The 15,772-nt window shown below is 45.6% G+C and overlaps 1 protein-coding gene across 1 annotated transcript in view; it reads right to left on the bottom strand.

The window, feature by feature from the left end:
- Positions 1-15,622, bottom strand: part of Zmym2 (zinc finger MYM-type containing 2) — a 90,083-nt gene extending 74,461 nt beyond the window's left edge. Inside the window, exon 1 of the mRNA XM_090342438.1 lies at positions 15,483-15,622. Coding sequence (XP_090198564.1) covers positions 15,483-15,523 — 41 coding nt within the window. The 5' untranslated portion in view covers positions 15,524-15,622. The remainder of the gene's footprint in view (positions 1-15,482) is intronic.
- Between the last annotated feature and the right edge of the window lie 150 nt (positions 15,623-15,772).

The following is a 15,772-nucleotide window of genomic DNA, read 5'->3' as shown; positions in this document are numbered from 1 at the left end:
TTAGAAAAAATGTCATTTGCAAGAAAATGGATGGAAGTAGAACAAACCATGTTAAGTGAGGTAAGCCAAGATCAGAGACATGCCAAAGTTACATTTAAACTCCACTGGGATATGACAAATTACAAAGAATTCTAGATACTCACCTACAATGAGACCATTCTTACCACTTCTGAGAAGTTTCTGCTAAGCTCTCTAGACCATTTAGTGATTGGTCTATTAGATTTGGGCAGAGTTCTTTAAGTTCTTTGTATACATTGGATAGTAGGCCTTTGTCTTGTGTTGTTGGTAAAGATCTTTTCCCAACTGGTTAGCCTGACCTACCCTACCCATCTACCTACCTACCTACCTTCCTTCCTTCCTTCCTTCCTCCCTGCCTGCCTGCCTCCCTGCCTGCCTCCCTCCCTCCCTCTCTCCCTTCCTTCTTGTTGGTTGTAAGGCTTGAATTCAGTATGGGCACTGTCCCTGATCTCTAGGATCATTAGCGCCTCTTCTTATATATATAAAAATAATACAAATGCCAAAACAAAGATATGGAAACAAAGGACTTTTTTCATAATTTGCTATTTTCTTTTTCTGCCAGTCCTGAGGCTTGAACTCAGGGCCTGTCTTTGAACTCAGAGCACTGTCTTTAGGCTTTTTCAAGGCTAGAGCTGTACCACTTGAGCCACAGCACCACATCTGGCTTTTTCTATGTATGTGGTACCAAAAAATTGAACCCAGGTCTTGGTACATACAAAGCAAGCACTCTACCACTAGGTGAAATCCCAAACCCTGCCCTGACTCTGTATTCTTTACCTATATTCATGTGCACATCTGCGGACAGGTGGAAGGACACAGAATCAGATGAAAAAGGGTAAAAAAGAGTAGTGGGAGTGAACTGGCTGTACTAGACATTGATGAAAGTGAACTATGTAACTCATAGGTAGAGGTGGGAGGGAGGGAATAGGAGAGAATGTTCGGGAATAGGAGAGAATGAGGGAACAGATGACACTGTACCAAAGGAAGATGTACTTGCTACCTGACCAATATAAAGGTAACCCCTGCATATATCACCTCTAAAACAACATAAGTAAATTAGAAAACAGGAAATAAAAATTAAGAAAGCCAGGCGCCAGTGGCTCACACCTGTAATCCTAGCTACTCAGAAGGCTGAGATCTGAGGATCACAGTTCAAAGCCAGCCTGCACAGAAAAGTTCCCATGAAACTCTTGCCTCTGATTAATCACCAGAAAAATGGAAGTTGCACTGTGCTCCAAACTAGTACAGCACTAGCTTTGAACAAAAGAGTAGGACCCTGAGTTCAAGCCCAATAACTGACCAATAACCCCACCCCCCCCAAAAAAGAATCTAAGAGAAAAAAATGAGACCTCATTAAATTTCAAGTCCTAGAAACCAACAGAATTTATTTCAATAATTAAAACCCAGGACCTGGAGGGTGGCCTAGTGGTAGAGTGCTTGCTAAGCATACACGAAGCCCTGGGTTTGATTCCTCCACATAACACAAAAAGGCCAAAAGCGGTGCTGAAAAAGCTCAAGAACAGTGCTAAAGCCTGTAATCCTAGCTACTCAGGAGGCTAAGATCTGAGGATTGAGGTTCAAAGCCAGCTGGGGCACAAAAGGACCTGAGACTCTTATCCCCAATTAACCTCTAGAAAATGGGAAGTGGGGCTTGGCTCAAGGGTAGGGTACTGCCTTGAGCTGAAGAGTTCAGGGACAACACCCAGGCCCAGGGGTAGGCAGTAGCCTTGAGCAGAAGAGCTCAGGGACAGCACTCTGGCCCAGAGTTCAAGCCCCATCACAAAAAAAAAAAAAAAAAAAAAAAAAAAAAGCTGCGGGGTGGCTCACTAACTACTGTAATCATTTTTTTTTTTTTTTTTTTTTTGCAAGTCCTGGGCCATGAAGTCAGGGCCTGAGCACTGTCCTTGGACTTTCTCAAAGCTAGAGCTCTACCACTTGAGCCTCAGCACCACTTCTGGCTTCTTTTCTATGTATGTGGTACCAAGGAATTGAACCCGAGTCTTCGTGCATGCTAGGCAAGCACTCTACCACCAGGCTAAACTCCAAGCCCAACTAATCTTAGCTACTCCGGAGGCTGAGGTCTGAGGATCTCAGTTCAAAGCCAGCCCAGGCTATACAAAGCTGTGAGACTCTTAGCTCCAATTCACTACTAAAGAGCTCAGGGACAATGCCTTGGGGTAGGGCAGGAGCCTTGAGCTTAAGAGCTTAGGGACAGCGCCCAGGCCCAGAGTTCAAGCTCCATAGCCCCCCCAAAAAGAACAGTGCTCCGGCCCTGAGTTCAAGCCTCCGGACTGGCAATAAATAAGCAAACAAAAAATCCCAAACACTAAATTTCTAATGTTGCAGGGCTGGACAATCTCTAAAGGCTTATTAGGAAGCTAAAGCAGGAGAACCTCTAGTCAGAAGCCAGCCTGGGTTTCAAAAAAAGACCCTGTCTCCAAAAAAAGAATAAAAGTTAATAGAATTACAACTAAAAATCAGAAAAGATGAAGATCTGCAAATTAATTAGGTCACTAGTGACCTGGAGAGAGTAGATTCAGTATAATGCTTGAAAGAACAAGTTAGAACGATTTTTTTCAAAAATTAAAGGGAGGCCAGTGGCCCATAGATCATATCTGTCTGTACTCCTACCTTATAAGGAGGCTGAACCACAGTTCAAAGGCAGTCCCAGCAGGAAAGTCTGTGACACTCTTATCTCCAGTTAACCACCTACAAGCCAGAAGTGAAACCAAGTACAGCATCAGGCAAAAAGCTCAGGGAAGCGTACCCAGGCCAGGAGTTCAAGTACAAAAGCAGAAGGTCTCACACATGCAAGACACAAATATATGCACACGCCCACAAAACATGTATAGGGAAATCTGAACTAGCTTCTGCCCCCTTGGTTCAATCAAATGAGCCACATAGCTCAATCCTATCATTTGGCTAGTTATTTTGGAGAAAGTATCTCATACTTTTTCTGACAGAACTGACTTCAAACCACGATCCTTGATATCTGAGCCTCCTGAGTAGGGAGGATTACAAGTAGGACCCCTTGGCAGCCACAGATAGTCATGTGATTAATTTATTATGTTAACTAATCTTTTTTTCTCACTCTTATTTTTACTTAAAAATTTTTTTTGGTGGGTCATGGGGCTTGAACTTGGTCTGGGTACTGTCTCTGAGCTCTACAGTTGAAGGGGTCAAGGACAATGCCCAGGCCCAGGTGGTGAGCTCTTCACCTAATGGCCTTGAATCTTGATCCTCAGATCTCGGCCTCCTGAGTAGCTAGGGTTACAGACATGAGCCACAGTGGCATAAAAGATTTCTTAAACCAGGCACTGGTAACTCACACCTATTATCATAGCTAGTCAGAAGGACTCAGTTAAAAGCCAGTCCCAGCAGGAAAGTCAATGAAACTCATATCTCCAGTTAGTCATCAAAAAGCTGAATCAAAAAAAAAAACTGGAACTAGAGTTATGGCTCATATCAGGAGTGCTCTCCTTGAGCACAAAAGTCTATTAGGTCCTCAGGGCCTTGAGTTCAAGCCCCAGAACTAGCACAAAAAAAAAAAAAGCAGGTCAGTGGCCCACGCCCATAATCCTAGCTACTCAGGAGGCTGAGATCTGAGGATCGCACTTCAAAGCCAGCCCAGGCACTAAAGCCTGGCACATGAGATTCATCTCCGATTAACCATTAACATTGGGCTGTGTGTGGCTCAAGGGCTAGGGTGGCAGCTTTGAGCTGAGATCTCAAGGACAGAGCCCAGGCCCAGAGTTCAAGCGGCACAATGACAAGTAATAATAGTTATAATAATAATAACTAACAAAATTCTATAATTTCACAGAAGTGATCCATGAATTTCAATATATTTTAATACCAATATGCTTATATATTTTAAAATACTGTTTCAAGTGAGATCTAATAAAATTTTTAAAACTAAGCTGACCAACCAAGTATTTGGGGCTAGCTTCCATTAAGATTTACCTCCCATCTCAATTTTAATACAAAAGTCTAAAATTACAGGCGTTCAAAAACTAATTACAGCAAAGCATGGTGGCTCATGATTGTAATCCTAGCTACTCAGGGGGCTGAGATCTGAGGATCAAGTTCAAAGTCAGCCCGGGCACAAAAGGACTTGAGACTCTTATCTCCAATTAACCTCTAGAAAATGGGAAGTGGGGCTTGGCTCAAGGGTAAGACAGTATCCTTGAGCTGAAGAGCTCAAGGACAGTCCAGGCCAAGTTCAAGACCCATGACCCACAAAAGAAAAAAATAATAATACATATATAAAAACTTGCAACTCTTAACCAGACAGTGATGGCTCCTATCTATGTCCTAGCTACTTAAGAGGCTGGAGTCTTCGCAGAAAAGTCCAGAAGATTCTCATCCAAAGCTAATCAACCAACAAAAAGAGAGAGTGGAGGTATAACTCAACTGGTAGATCATCAGCTTGTAGAAAAAAGGCTAAGAACAAACATAAGGCCCTCAGTTCAAGTACCAAGGGAGAACAAGGAGGGGTAGAAGGGAGAGGCAGGAAGAGGTGGGGAGGGAAGAAGATGAGCAGCTAAGAGAACACTCCAAAGATTGGCAGGAGACCACTGAATGAGGAGGTTAGCCTTAAGATACACAGTAAAGAGTCCCAGATAAGCCTGGAGACCTTGTCGCAAAACACACACTCTCTCTCTCCCTCTCCCTCTCTCTCTCTCTCTCTCTCTCTCTCTCTCTCTCTCTCTCCAAAAATGTGGCTTACTGCAAGAATGCTTGCCTAGCATGCATGAAGCCCTTGGTTCCTCAGCACCACATAAACAAACAAAAAAAAAAAGCCACAAGTGGAGCTGTGGCTCAAGTGGTAGAGTGCTCTAGCCATGAACAAAAGAAGTTCAAGGACAGTGCCCAGGCCCTGAGTTCATGTCCCAGGACTGGCAAAGAAAAAAAAAATCATATGGGGAGCTGGATACAAGGCTTAGCAGCAGAGTACCTGCCTGGCAAATGCAGAGCCTAGAATTCAAAACCCCAGTATCACTAAAACAAATACCCACGGGACAGTTGAATATACCTATGTATTCTTACATCACTCACCAAAGACAAAAAAAGGGGTCTAAACAGAGAAAGTCATCCTTTTTGTAGATAAAATGATCCCATATGTAGAGACTCTATCCACAAGTTTCTAGAACTAATCAATACTTTTCGTAAAGTAACAGGACACACAACTCATAAAAATCAGTAACTTTTCGGTATTTCAACAATGTATAGAAGGAAACGAATTCTATTTACAATAACCTCAAAAAAATATTTAGAAATAAACCTAGCCAAGATGAGTATCTCAACAGCACAAACTATGAAACTCTGAACAGAGAAATCAAATACACTGGAAAGTAAAAAGACATCCCGGCCGGGAGTTTGGCCTAGTGGTTAAAGTGCGTGCCTAGCATGCATGAAGACCCGGGTTCGATTCCTTGGTACCACATACATAGAAAAAAAAGCCGGAAGTGGTGCTGAGGCTCAAGTGGTAGAGCTCTAGCCTTGAGAAAGTCCAAGGACAGTGCTCAGGCCCTGAGCTCAAGCCCAGGACTGGCAAAAAAAAAAAAAAAAAAAAAAGACATCCCATGTTCATGGACCAGAATTAATAAGAAAATAACCATTGTGCCAAAGGTGATCTAAAGTACTATCAAAAGCATAATGTCATTCTTCACAGAGAGAAAATAATCTGAAAATCCATATGGGATCACAAAACACTCCTAAATAGTCAAAGTAAATCTTGACCAAAAAAAAAAAAAGAAGCAATACTTCCAGACCTCAAACTTTACTACAGAGCTATACAAACAAGCTTGGTACCAGCATAAAAACAGGCCTGAGACTGGGTGCTATGGCTCACATCTGTAATCCTAGCTACTCAGGAGGCTGAGACCTGAGAATCACGGTTCAAAGCCAGCCAAGGCACAAAAGTCTGTAAGACTTTTTAATTTTTTATTGTAATTAATAGAAGGGTTACATTATATTAGCCAGATAGAAGGTGCATTATTTAACAGTCATTGCTACCTCTTATGTTTTTATCGCCATTTCCCTCCCCCACCCCCAAGTCTGTAAGACTCTTTTTTTTTTTTTTTTTTTTGCCAGTCCTGGGCTTGAGCTCAGGGCCTGAGCACTGTCCTTGGACTTTCTCAAGGCTAGAGCTCTACCACTTGAGCCTCAGCACCACTTCTGGCTTTTTTCTATGTATGTGGTACCGAGGAATCGAACCCGGGTTTTCATTCATGTTAGGCAAGCACTTTAACCACTAGGCCAAACTCCCGGCCCTGTAAGACTCTTATCTCCAATTAACCCCCTGAAAAGCAGGCTGAAGAGTCAGCACCCAGGCCCAGAATTCAAGCCCCATGACCAACCAAAAATTTAAAAAAAAAAAACAGGCCTGAAGACCAACTGAATAGGCTGGAAGACTCAGAAATCAACCTACAGCCATCTGATAATTGATTGACATGGGAGCCAAATATGTTTGAATAAAGACAACCTCTTCAACAAATGTTGTTGGGAAAACTGAACATCCCTATGTAGAAAACTAAAGTTGTTGGATCCCTGTCAGTCATGTTGCACTAGGATCAATTAAAGATGGATCAAAGATCTCAATGTCAAACCTGAAAGCTTGGAACTGCTATCGTCTCTCACCATATCACAGTTCACTTATTGCAGCTTCACTGTATAGTTTTGTTTTGTCTTGTTTTGTTTAAATATGTAACTAGTGATCCCTCTCCTATCCCAGGAGTTACATTCCAGAGACTCCTGGAATAAGTGATCATCGGCAAAGTAGCATCATTAGATAGTTGTCCTTTGCTATACTGCAGTTCATTTACTGCTATTTCATGGACTCTCTCTCTCCTATCCTAGGAGTCTTGGAATGTAACTCCAATGATAGATGGGGGATCACTGTATACAAGAAAGAGTAGGAGATACAATGAAACTTACTGGCATAGTCAGGAACTGAATTTCAGGGCATAGCATTAACTAACCAAAAAGTTTTTCACAGCAAAGGACAGTTACTAAACTAAAAAGACAGAATTGCAGGAGATAATTTACCAAGGGCCCAATATCCATAATATACAAGGAATTCAAGAAACTCTCGAAAAATTAACAGCTCAATAAATAGGCAAAGAAGCTAATCTTTTCAGAAGACTAGCCTATAAACACACAAGGAAATGGTAAACATCTCTCACCACAAAGGAAATGCAAATCAAAAAAACTTGAAATTCCAGGGCCGGGAATTTGGCTTAGTGGTAGAGTGCTTGCCTAGCATGCATGAAGACCTGGGTTCGATTCCTTGGTACCACATAGAAAAGACAGAAGTGGTGCTGTGGCTCAAGTGGTAGAGTACTAGCCTTGAGGAAAGCTCAAGGACAATGCTCAGGCCCTGAGTTCAAGTCTCAGGACTTGGAGAAAAATTCCTAGCCGGTGGCTCCTGCCTATAATTCTAGTTACTCAGGAAGCTGAGATCTAAGGATCACAGTTCAAAGCCAGTCCAGACCTTGATACTCATGTTCAATTAACCACTAGAAAAACAGGAAGTGGGGCTGAAGCTCAAGGGATATGGCATTAGCCTTGAGCTGAAGAGCTCAGGGGCAGGGCCTAGGCCCAGAGTTCAAGTCCCACGAACCCCCCTCTCCCCCACCTCCACCCCGCAAAAAAAAAAAAAAAAACCTTAAGATTCCATCTCACCAGGCCATCACTAACAACATGAACAATAATAAATGCAGGTAAAGATGAAGGGGAAAAGGAAATCTATCATACTGTTGGTAGAAATGTAAACAATGCAAACACTGAAAGGTTTCAAGATTCCTCAAAAAGTTAAACATAGGGGCTGGGAGTCTGGCTGAGTGCTACAGTGCTTGCCTAACCTGCAAAAAGACACAAGTTTGAATCCTCGGTACCACATACATAGAAAAAGCCAGAAGTAGTGCTGTGGCTCAAGTGGTAGAGCTTTAGCCTTGAGAAAACTCAAAGACAGGGCTCAGGCCCTGAGTTCAAGTCCTAGGAGGCAGAAAGAAAGAGAGAAAGAGAGAGAGAGGGGGAGGGGGGAGAGGGCGGAGGGGGGGAGGGAGGGAAAGGAAGAATAAACTACCATTCTTGCACACTTATACAGAATTTTTTTTTTTTTGCCAGTCCTGGGCTTGAGCTCAGGGCCTGAGCACTGTCCTTGGACTTTCTCAAGGCTAGAGCTCTACCACTTGAGCCTCAGCACCACTTCCAGCTTTTTTCTATATATGTGGTACCAAGGAATCGAACCCGGGTCTTTGTGCATGCTAGGCAAGCACTTTAACCACTAGGCCAAACTCCTGGCCCCATTTATACAGAATATTATAAGTCAGAATACAGTAACAATGCTTGCACATCCATGCTCACTGCTCTACTATTCACAATAGCCAAGTTATGGAAACAACCCAGATGCCCTACAAAGGATCAATGGACCAAGAAAATATGGTGCACACAACGGAATTTAACTCAGCTATCAGAATATTATGCTGAGCACAAGGGTTCATGCCTGTAATCCTAGTTATTCAGAAGGCTAAGAACTGAGAATCACTGTTAGAAGCCAGCACAGGCAGGAAGGCCCATGAGATTCTCATCTCCAATTAAGCATCAAAAAACTGGAAGTGGAGCTGTGATTCAAGTGGTAGAGTGCTAGATTTGAGCAAAAAAATAAAAAGTTCAGGGTCAGTGTCTAGGCCCCGAATTCAATCAAGCCCCAGGACTGCCACCAAAAAAAAAAAAACCCTTAGCTAAGGGGCTAGGAATGTGGCTTAGTGGTAGTGCTTGCCTAACATGCATGAAGCCCTGGATTTGATTCCTCAGCACCACACCAGAGGTGGTGCCCTGGCTCAAGTGGTAGTGTGCTAGCCTTGAGCAAAATGGAGCTCAGGGACAATACCCAGGCCATGAGTTCAAGCCCAAGACTGACAAAACAACAACAAAAATCAGCTAAGTTGGTGGAGAGTTTAACTTAGTAGTTGAGTGATTGCCTAGCATGCATGAAGACCTGGGCTGGATTCCTTGGTACCACATACAAAGAAAAAAGCCAGAAGTGGTGCTGAGGCTGAAGTGGCAGAGCTCTAGCCTTGAGAAAATTCAAGGACAGTGTTCAGGCCCTGAGTTCAAGCCCAGGACTACCACATTAAAAAAAAAAAAAAAAGGAAGAAGAAAAAAAATCAGCTAAGTGAAGTCAGGCTCAGAGAGACAAATAGCATGTCTTCTCTTATAGAAGGTTAGATCTAAAGTATGATAACATGCATAAGCTTTTATGCAAATAGACAAACTGACTAAAGGAGAGATGTCAAAGATATAACTCTTCTGAACAACTAATGAACTGTGCGACAAAATGAATGCTAGTAATCAAAAACATGGGAGCAGGCTACAAATGGCAAGAGGAAGAGTGAGTAAATGCCATCATTATACTCAGTATACTTTATGGAGAAACTGACCTATGTATAGGATAAGGGTGGGAATCGGGGGAAATGGAAGAGAACATTTTGTAAGGGGCAACATTGATTAAGATACATTGTACTTATAATGTGACTTACGGAATTATAGGTTCTTTGTACAAAACTAAATGATTTTTTTTAAAGTCTCATTCAACATTATAAAGCATATCCTTTTTTTTTTCTTTTTTGGCCATTCCTGGGGCTTTAACTCAGGGCTTGGTTACTGTTCCTGTATTCCTTTTGTTCAAGACAAGCAAGCTCCACTAGATCCACAATGCCACTTCCAATTTTTTTCAGGGCTTCATGCATGGTAGGCAAGCACTCTACCACTAAGCCACATTCCCAGCCCCAAGCATATTTTTAAATATAAAATGGAATGAAGATAGATAAATATCTAGAGTTAAGACATATACATTTCTAATTATACTTCATATTTTAAAAACCATTATTATACGTATATCACAGTAATACCAGGTCTGAAGAGCCTTATGTTTTGTAACCTTACATGAGCCTTATGTTTTGTAACCTTACATGAGCATAATACAATCTTACAAATCTATTAGGAATACTATTGCACAGACTAGCTCCCTATCGATTCAAGTCTAGAATATTCTTACGTCAGCTTTTGTGGAATATCTAAATAATTTATTCTGAAAAATAATAATAATAATAGTAATTTATTCTGGGCTGTCTGACCAAGTAAGATACAAAAATTTAGACCAGAAGTTTAAAATAAGTAAAAAATGGTTAGCTGCCAGTGGTTCAGGCCTACTCAGGTGGTTAGCTACTCAGGTGGTTGGGATCTGAATATTGCAATCCAAAGCCAAAGCCCTCAGGAAAGTTTGTGAGACAAAAAGCTACAAGTGGAACTATGGCCCAAGTGGTAGAGTGCCTTAAGGAAAAAAAAGAAGAGAAAAAAATCTCAGGGACAGTACCTAGGAAGAGTATGAGTACAAACTCTAGGACTGGTATACACTGGCACATATACACAGAATAGAAAATGTCCTGGCACTGGTGGCTCACACCTGTACTCTTAGCTATTCAGGAAGCTGAGATATGAGGATCATGGCTCAAAGCAGACTGGGTAGGAAAGAGTCACTGAGACTATTATCTCCAATTAACGGTCAGAAAACCACAGAAGTGGAACTGTGTCAAGTAATAAGAGCGCTAGCCTTGGGCAAAAAAAAAAACAGGGAGAGAGTCCAAGCCCCAAGTCTAAATCCCATGACCAGCAAAAATAAAAAATATATTTTTAAAAATATAATTTTTACTGGGAGCCAGTGGCTCATGTCAGTCAGTAATCCTAAATGCTCAGGAGGTTCGGATCTAAGAATCACAGTTCAAAGCCATACTGGCAGACCTACTAGTAAGACTTATCTCCAATAAAGACAAAAAGTGGAGGTATGATGGTTAAAGTCATAGAACACCAGCCTTAAGCAAAAAGCCTAGCAAAAGTGGGAGGGCCTGAGTTCAAATATCAGTACTGGCACCAAAAATACATAAATAGATAAAAATAAAATCTAAGCAAGGCACTGGTGGCTCATGCCTCTAACCTTAGCCACTCAGGAAGCTGAGATCTGAGGATTGAGGTTCACAAGCAGACAAGCAGGAAAATCTATGAGACTCCTATCTCGATTGAACCAGAGAAAGCCAGAAGTAGAGGTGTGGCTAAAGTGGTAGAGCATTAGCCTCAAGCAACAAAGCTAAGAAAGTACCCTGAATTCAAGCCCCAGTAATGGCAAAAAAAAAGGGGGGGGGGGGCAGGGAAGGGAGGTAACCCGACCCTGGTGGCCTATGCCCATAATCCTAGCTACTCAGGAGGCTGAGATCTGAGGATCATTGTTCAATGCAAGTCCAGGCAGGAAATTTTGGGAGACTCTTATTCCTAATTAACCATCAGAAAAATTGGAAGTAGTGTTGTGGCTTAAAGTGGCTAAATGCTAACCTTGAGTGAAAAAGCTCAGAGACAGGGTCCGAAGTCCAAGCCACAGGACTGATGAGAGAGAGGAAAAGAAAAAAAAGGAGAGAGAGAGAGAAAGGGAGAGGGAGAGGATAAAGGGGAGAGGGAGAGAGAGAGAGAGGGAGAAGGTAAGGGAAAGGGAAAGGGAGAAGGTGAGAGTGAGAGAGGAAAGAGACAGAAAGGGAGACAGAAGAAAATGATGGGTATGATATACTATTCTAACTCATAAAATTCAAAAGTTCCATTGGAAAGTATTTTGAAAATAAAAAACAGAATGGAGCTAGAATAGAGTAAGGGCTCAATTAATAGTACCTTATCCTATTATCCTGCAGTCTGCTTTCTAAAATTAAATAAGAGCCAGTCTGATGGCACACCAGTAAATACTAGCAACTTAGGAGATCTAAGGATCATAGTTCAAAACCAGCCCAGGCAGGAAAGTCTGTGATAATCTTATCTCCAATTAACCATCAGAAAAGCAGAAGTGGTAATAACTGTGGATCAAAGTGGTAGAATGCTACCCTTGAGTAAAAACGGCTCAGGGTTGGTGCCTAGGCTAGAGCTCCAGCCCCAAAACCAACAAAAAATAAAATTAAGTTAATTTATAAATTAAGTATGGAAGCATATTAAAGTGCACGGTGCCTAGAATGGTATGTGGCTGTCTTATTTCACAATACGTATTCAGCAAACCCTTACCTTCAATAAACTATTTGTGTTAATCTGTGTGTTTGTGTGTGGATACTAGAGCTGTAACTCAAGTCCTCCCACTCTTGCTTAGCTTTTTCCACTCAAGGTTGGCACTCTACCACCTGAGCCACACCTCCACTTCTGGCTTTTTGTTGGTCAGTTGGAGATGAGTCTCTTGGATTGGTCAGCCAAACTAGGATCTAGATCTCAGCCTCCTGAGTAAATAGCATTACAGGCATGAGGCACAGAGCTCAATCAACTATTTTTGAACCCATCTGGAGTTGTTTTTTTTGGGGGGGGAGGGGGGATAGGTTATACAGGATCTGGGACTTGAACTCAGGGACTGTCACTCAACCTTTTGAGCATAAGATTATTTGGAGCCTGTTTCACTTCAAAATTTTATTTTCTGGTTAAAGATCTTCACCCCTCCCCACACACATACTGACTTCCAACAGATTCCTACACTTATCACTCACTTTTGATAAAAGTTACATTAATTTCAAGGGGCTCAAGAAATAGCAGTATGTCCAAGATCTTGAGTTCAAACCCTAGTATTTCATATAAACAAATGAAAGATGTATCCACAGTGCTGACTCCATGAATATTTTGTGACTAGTTACAATTTAACTCAAGGAAAACCTTATTTATCTTTTTTTCACTGTCTAGCACATTACAACATTACCTTAAAACCATCAAATTATAGGTGTTAAATAATTCTCAGGTTACTCATTGGGGGTTGTTACTCTTAAATGAAGACTAACATTGAAAATGGTAGGCTAAGAAACTAGAATACTCCACTGGTCTGATCACCATTCTACTTGGTGAGGTTAAGGTAGTAAATATTCAAGGTGTTGTAGATGCCATGCTCTTTCCTAAGCAAAGCAATGAAAAAGACCTAGCTACTCACAAACCAAAATAGTCAAAATTTGTCTGTCAGGTCATATATAAACCGGAAGTTAAATGGTTTTCTCTAGCCTTCCAATGCTTTCAATTTGTCATTGTGACGGAAGAGAAATGTTAAAAAAAAAAAATGGTTGCACGCATACCATTTAAAACAAAATAATATTAATTCCCATTTTGGAACTCTAGAGGGCACCAGAAATATGCCCTCCTCACCACCCCTCCTCCCCAGTAACGTGAGCAGCTGCAGAAGCCCGTCGTCTGGTTGCTGAGGTTGGTATTGCAGCAGCAGAAGCGATGTTCTGCAGCGGTGCAAACAGCAGCGCCCACTCCCAGCTGCCTCAGCCATTACCCAGGCTTCGCCCGCCCCGAGGGCAGCTGCCACCCAAGGGAAGACCCCTCCCCCTCAAAACAACGGGAGGGCCAAGTCCTCGTGGCTGAAACCCTCCGACCTGACATCCTCCTCTATACAGACCAGAAAATGAGGGGCAATGGACTCACAATGGGGGTGGCTTTCCTTCTCACTTTCGGCCACAGATGTACCAGACAGGGTTGAAAGTGATCCCCAGGCCTAAAATAAAAGAAAAATGGAAGAAAAAAAAAAATAACGTGGGGGGGGGGAGAGTAACACCCATCCTGGTGGGAGCACCAAACCTATTCCACCAGAAGGAGGCAGAGAAAGGAATATGAGGTCAAGGAGGTTCAGCCCTTCTATTATTAAACGCACCCCACGCACAACAGCCCCCTCCTACGTAAGTGGAGCAAAATAACACAAAATATGCATCTGGTGTCCAAAACCCATGTGAGAAGCAAAATCCAGAAGGGAAAGGGCCCGAGAACATCAAGCCTGCTCCTGGGAAAGAAGGGGGGGAGGACAAACGTTGCCCCGACGCCAGCGAGGGATTTGTATTCCCTCCTAAATTGGCCCACCAAGCGTCACCCCCAGCACTCTCCACACCAATTTGGAGTTTCAAGGTGGCTCAAGTCACTGCTGGACCCACGTCGCCAATATTTGCCCCCCAGTAATTGCCCTGGGCCCGAGATTTGCCCCCCCCCCTGCAGTCGGCGACCGGCAGCGCTGCCTCCCCGTCCGCCATTAGAGACCCAGCCAAACAATACGTGAGGATCAAGAGCCGCGCAGCGCAGCGCCATAGAGGAGAGCGAAGAAGGGAACCCGGCGGGACACAAACAAACACCCTCACCACGCAAAACTTGGGGACCCTGGCTCGGGCCGATAGGGTGCGAAAGGAACCCTGAGAGAAGAAGGGCCCACACTGCCAGATCTCCACCTCCACCTCCACCTCCACCCCCACCACCACCACCCCCGGGAAGAAAGGAAAATACCCCCGCAACCTCCCCGCGGCCCCCGGCCCCGCTCGGCGGCCCCGGCGACCCTCGCCCCCGAAGTCCGCCTCACCCGGCCCACCCGGCCGCGCCCGCACACTCGCAGCCCTCGGGCCGCACGCGAAGACGCCGGTGACATAAGCGTGGCCCCTAGCAGACCCTGAGGCCCCGACACAGCCGCGGCCACGACGGCCGCGACGCGGGGTGTTAAGCCCGGGTCGGTGGGAGGCTCGGGAGGCTGCCCTCACCCATCTCCGCCTCCCCAGTCGCCTCCGCCTCCGCCTCCTCCTCTCCAGGCTGCGCTGCTCCCAGCCACCCCCACTCTCCGCGGCCCAACGTAGGGAAGACAGTGGGGATAAGCCTCACCCGGTTCTGGCTGCGGCTCCGCGGAACGAACCTCCCCTCCCCCGGCCCACCCCCCTTCGGCGACACGCACAACTCCGCTCAGTCCAGTCCCGGCTTTAGCGCTGGTGAGAGGAGGTGGAGGAGGTGGTGGAGGCGGCTGTGCGGCCGATCCTGGACAAACCCCGCCCTCCGCACGCTCATTGGCTCGAGGCAGAGGCGGACCTCGACGCCTCAGGCACACCTATTGGCTAGGCCAGCCTTCCTTCAGGAACCCCCTCCTCCGAGGGATCATCCACACGCCTGTCCGTCACATGCGGGCCACACCCCCGGCCTTGCCGTTCCACTCCCCCCTCCGCGGGCTCAGCCGCGTCCCCTCCCCTTCGTGCCCCCGCCCCACCCTGCCCCCACCAACCGGGTCCGCTAGGGCCAGAACCCAGAGTTGTGTACCGGCCTCACGGGTCACCCGCACTCTGGCCCTGAATTGGGGGTCTCCTCGGGCCAGGGTTGGCTGAGTGACTGAGGTGGGGTTTCGGGGCTTCGACCGACTCTAGACACCCAACTCGGGTGCCCGGTTCGGCCGCTGCCAACGACGCCGCTCGAGGAGAGTCGAGGCCTCGATGGCCCAGCGTCCTCCCTGTCCAGTCCCAGGCAGCGCCCCGCGAGGGCCGAAGCCCGGCCCGGGCTGCAGCGAGGCCGAGGGGGCGGTCGGGGCCGCGGCCACAATGGGTTCCCGGGCGCTCCCGCCCTCGCCTCGCCTCGCCCCGTGGGGAACTAGCCGTCCCCACCTCCCGCCGAGGCTGCAGCCGGAGGCGACGACGTCCTCCATTTTGTCGGAACTGCTGCTGGAACTTGGGGCCCGTTCAGAAACCAGTCCTGGGGGGCCGGAAGCTCGCCCCGAGGAGCCTCTCCTGGGCTCTGCAGTTGACCCAGAGGTCGGCCCCCCGCTTCCGGCGTGCGGGGCGCGGGACCGAGGGGGGGCCGACGCCTCTCCGCGCCGACACGGAGCAAGATGGAGGAGCGCGGGCCCCCAGGCGCGGGGTTCGCGTCCCGGGGAAGCCGGGGCGCCCCGGGCGCC

This window comes from Megascapheus bottae, chromosome 11 (assembly GCF_031878675.1).
Source record: "Megascapheus bottae isolate mThoBot1 chromosome 11, mThoBot2.hap1, whole genome shotgun sequence".
Lineage (NCBI taxonomy): Eukaryota > Metazoa > Chordata > Mammalia > Rodentia > Geomyidae > Megascapheus > Megascapheus bottae.
This window is presented reverse-complemented; position numbering and strand designations above follow the sequence as displayed.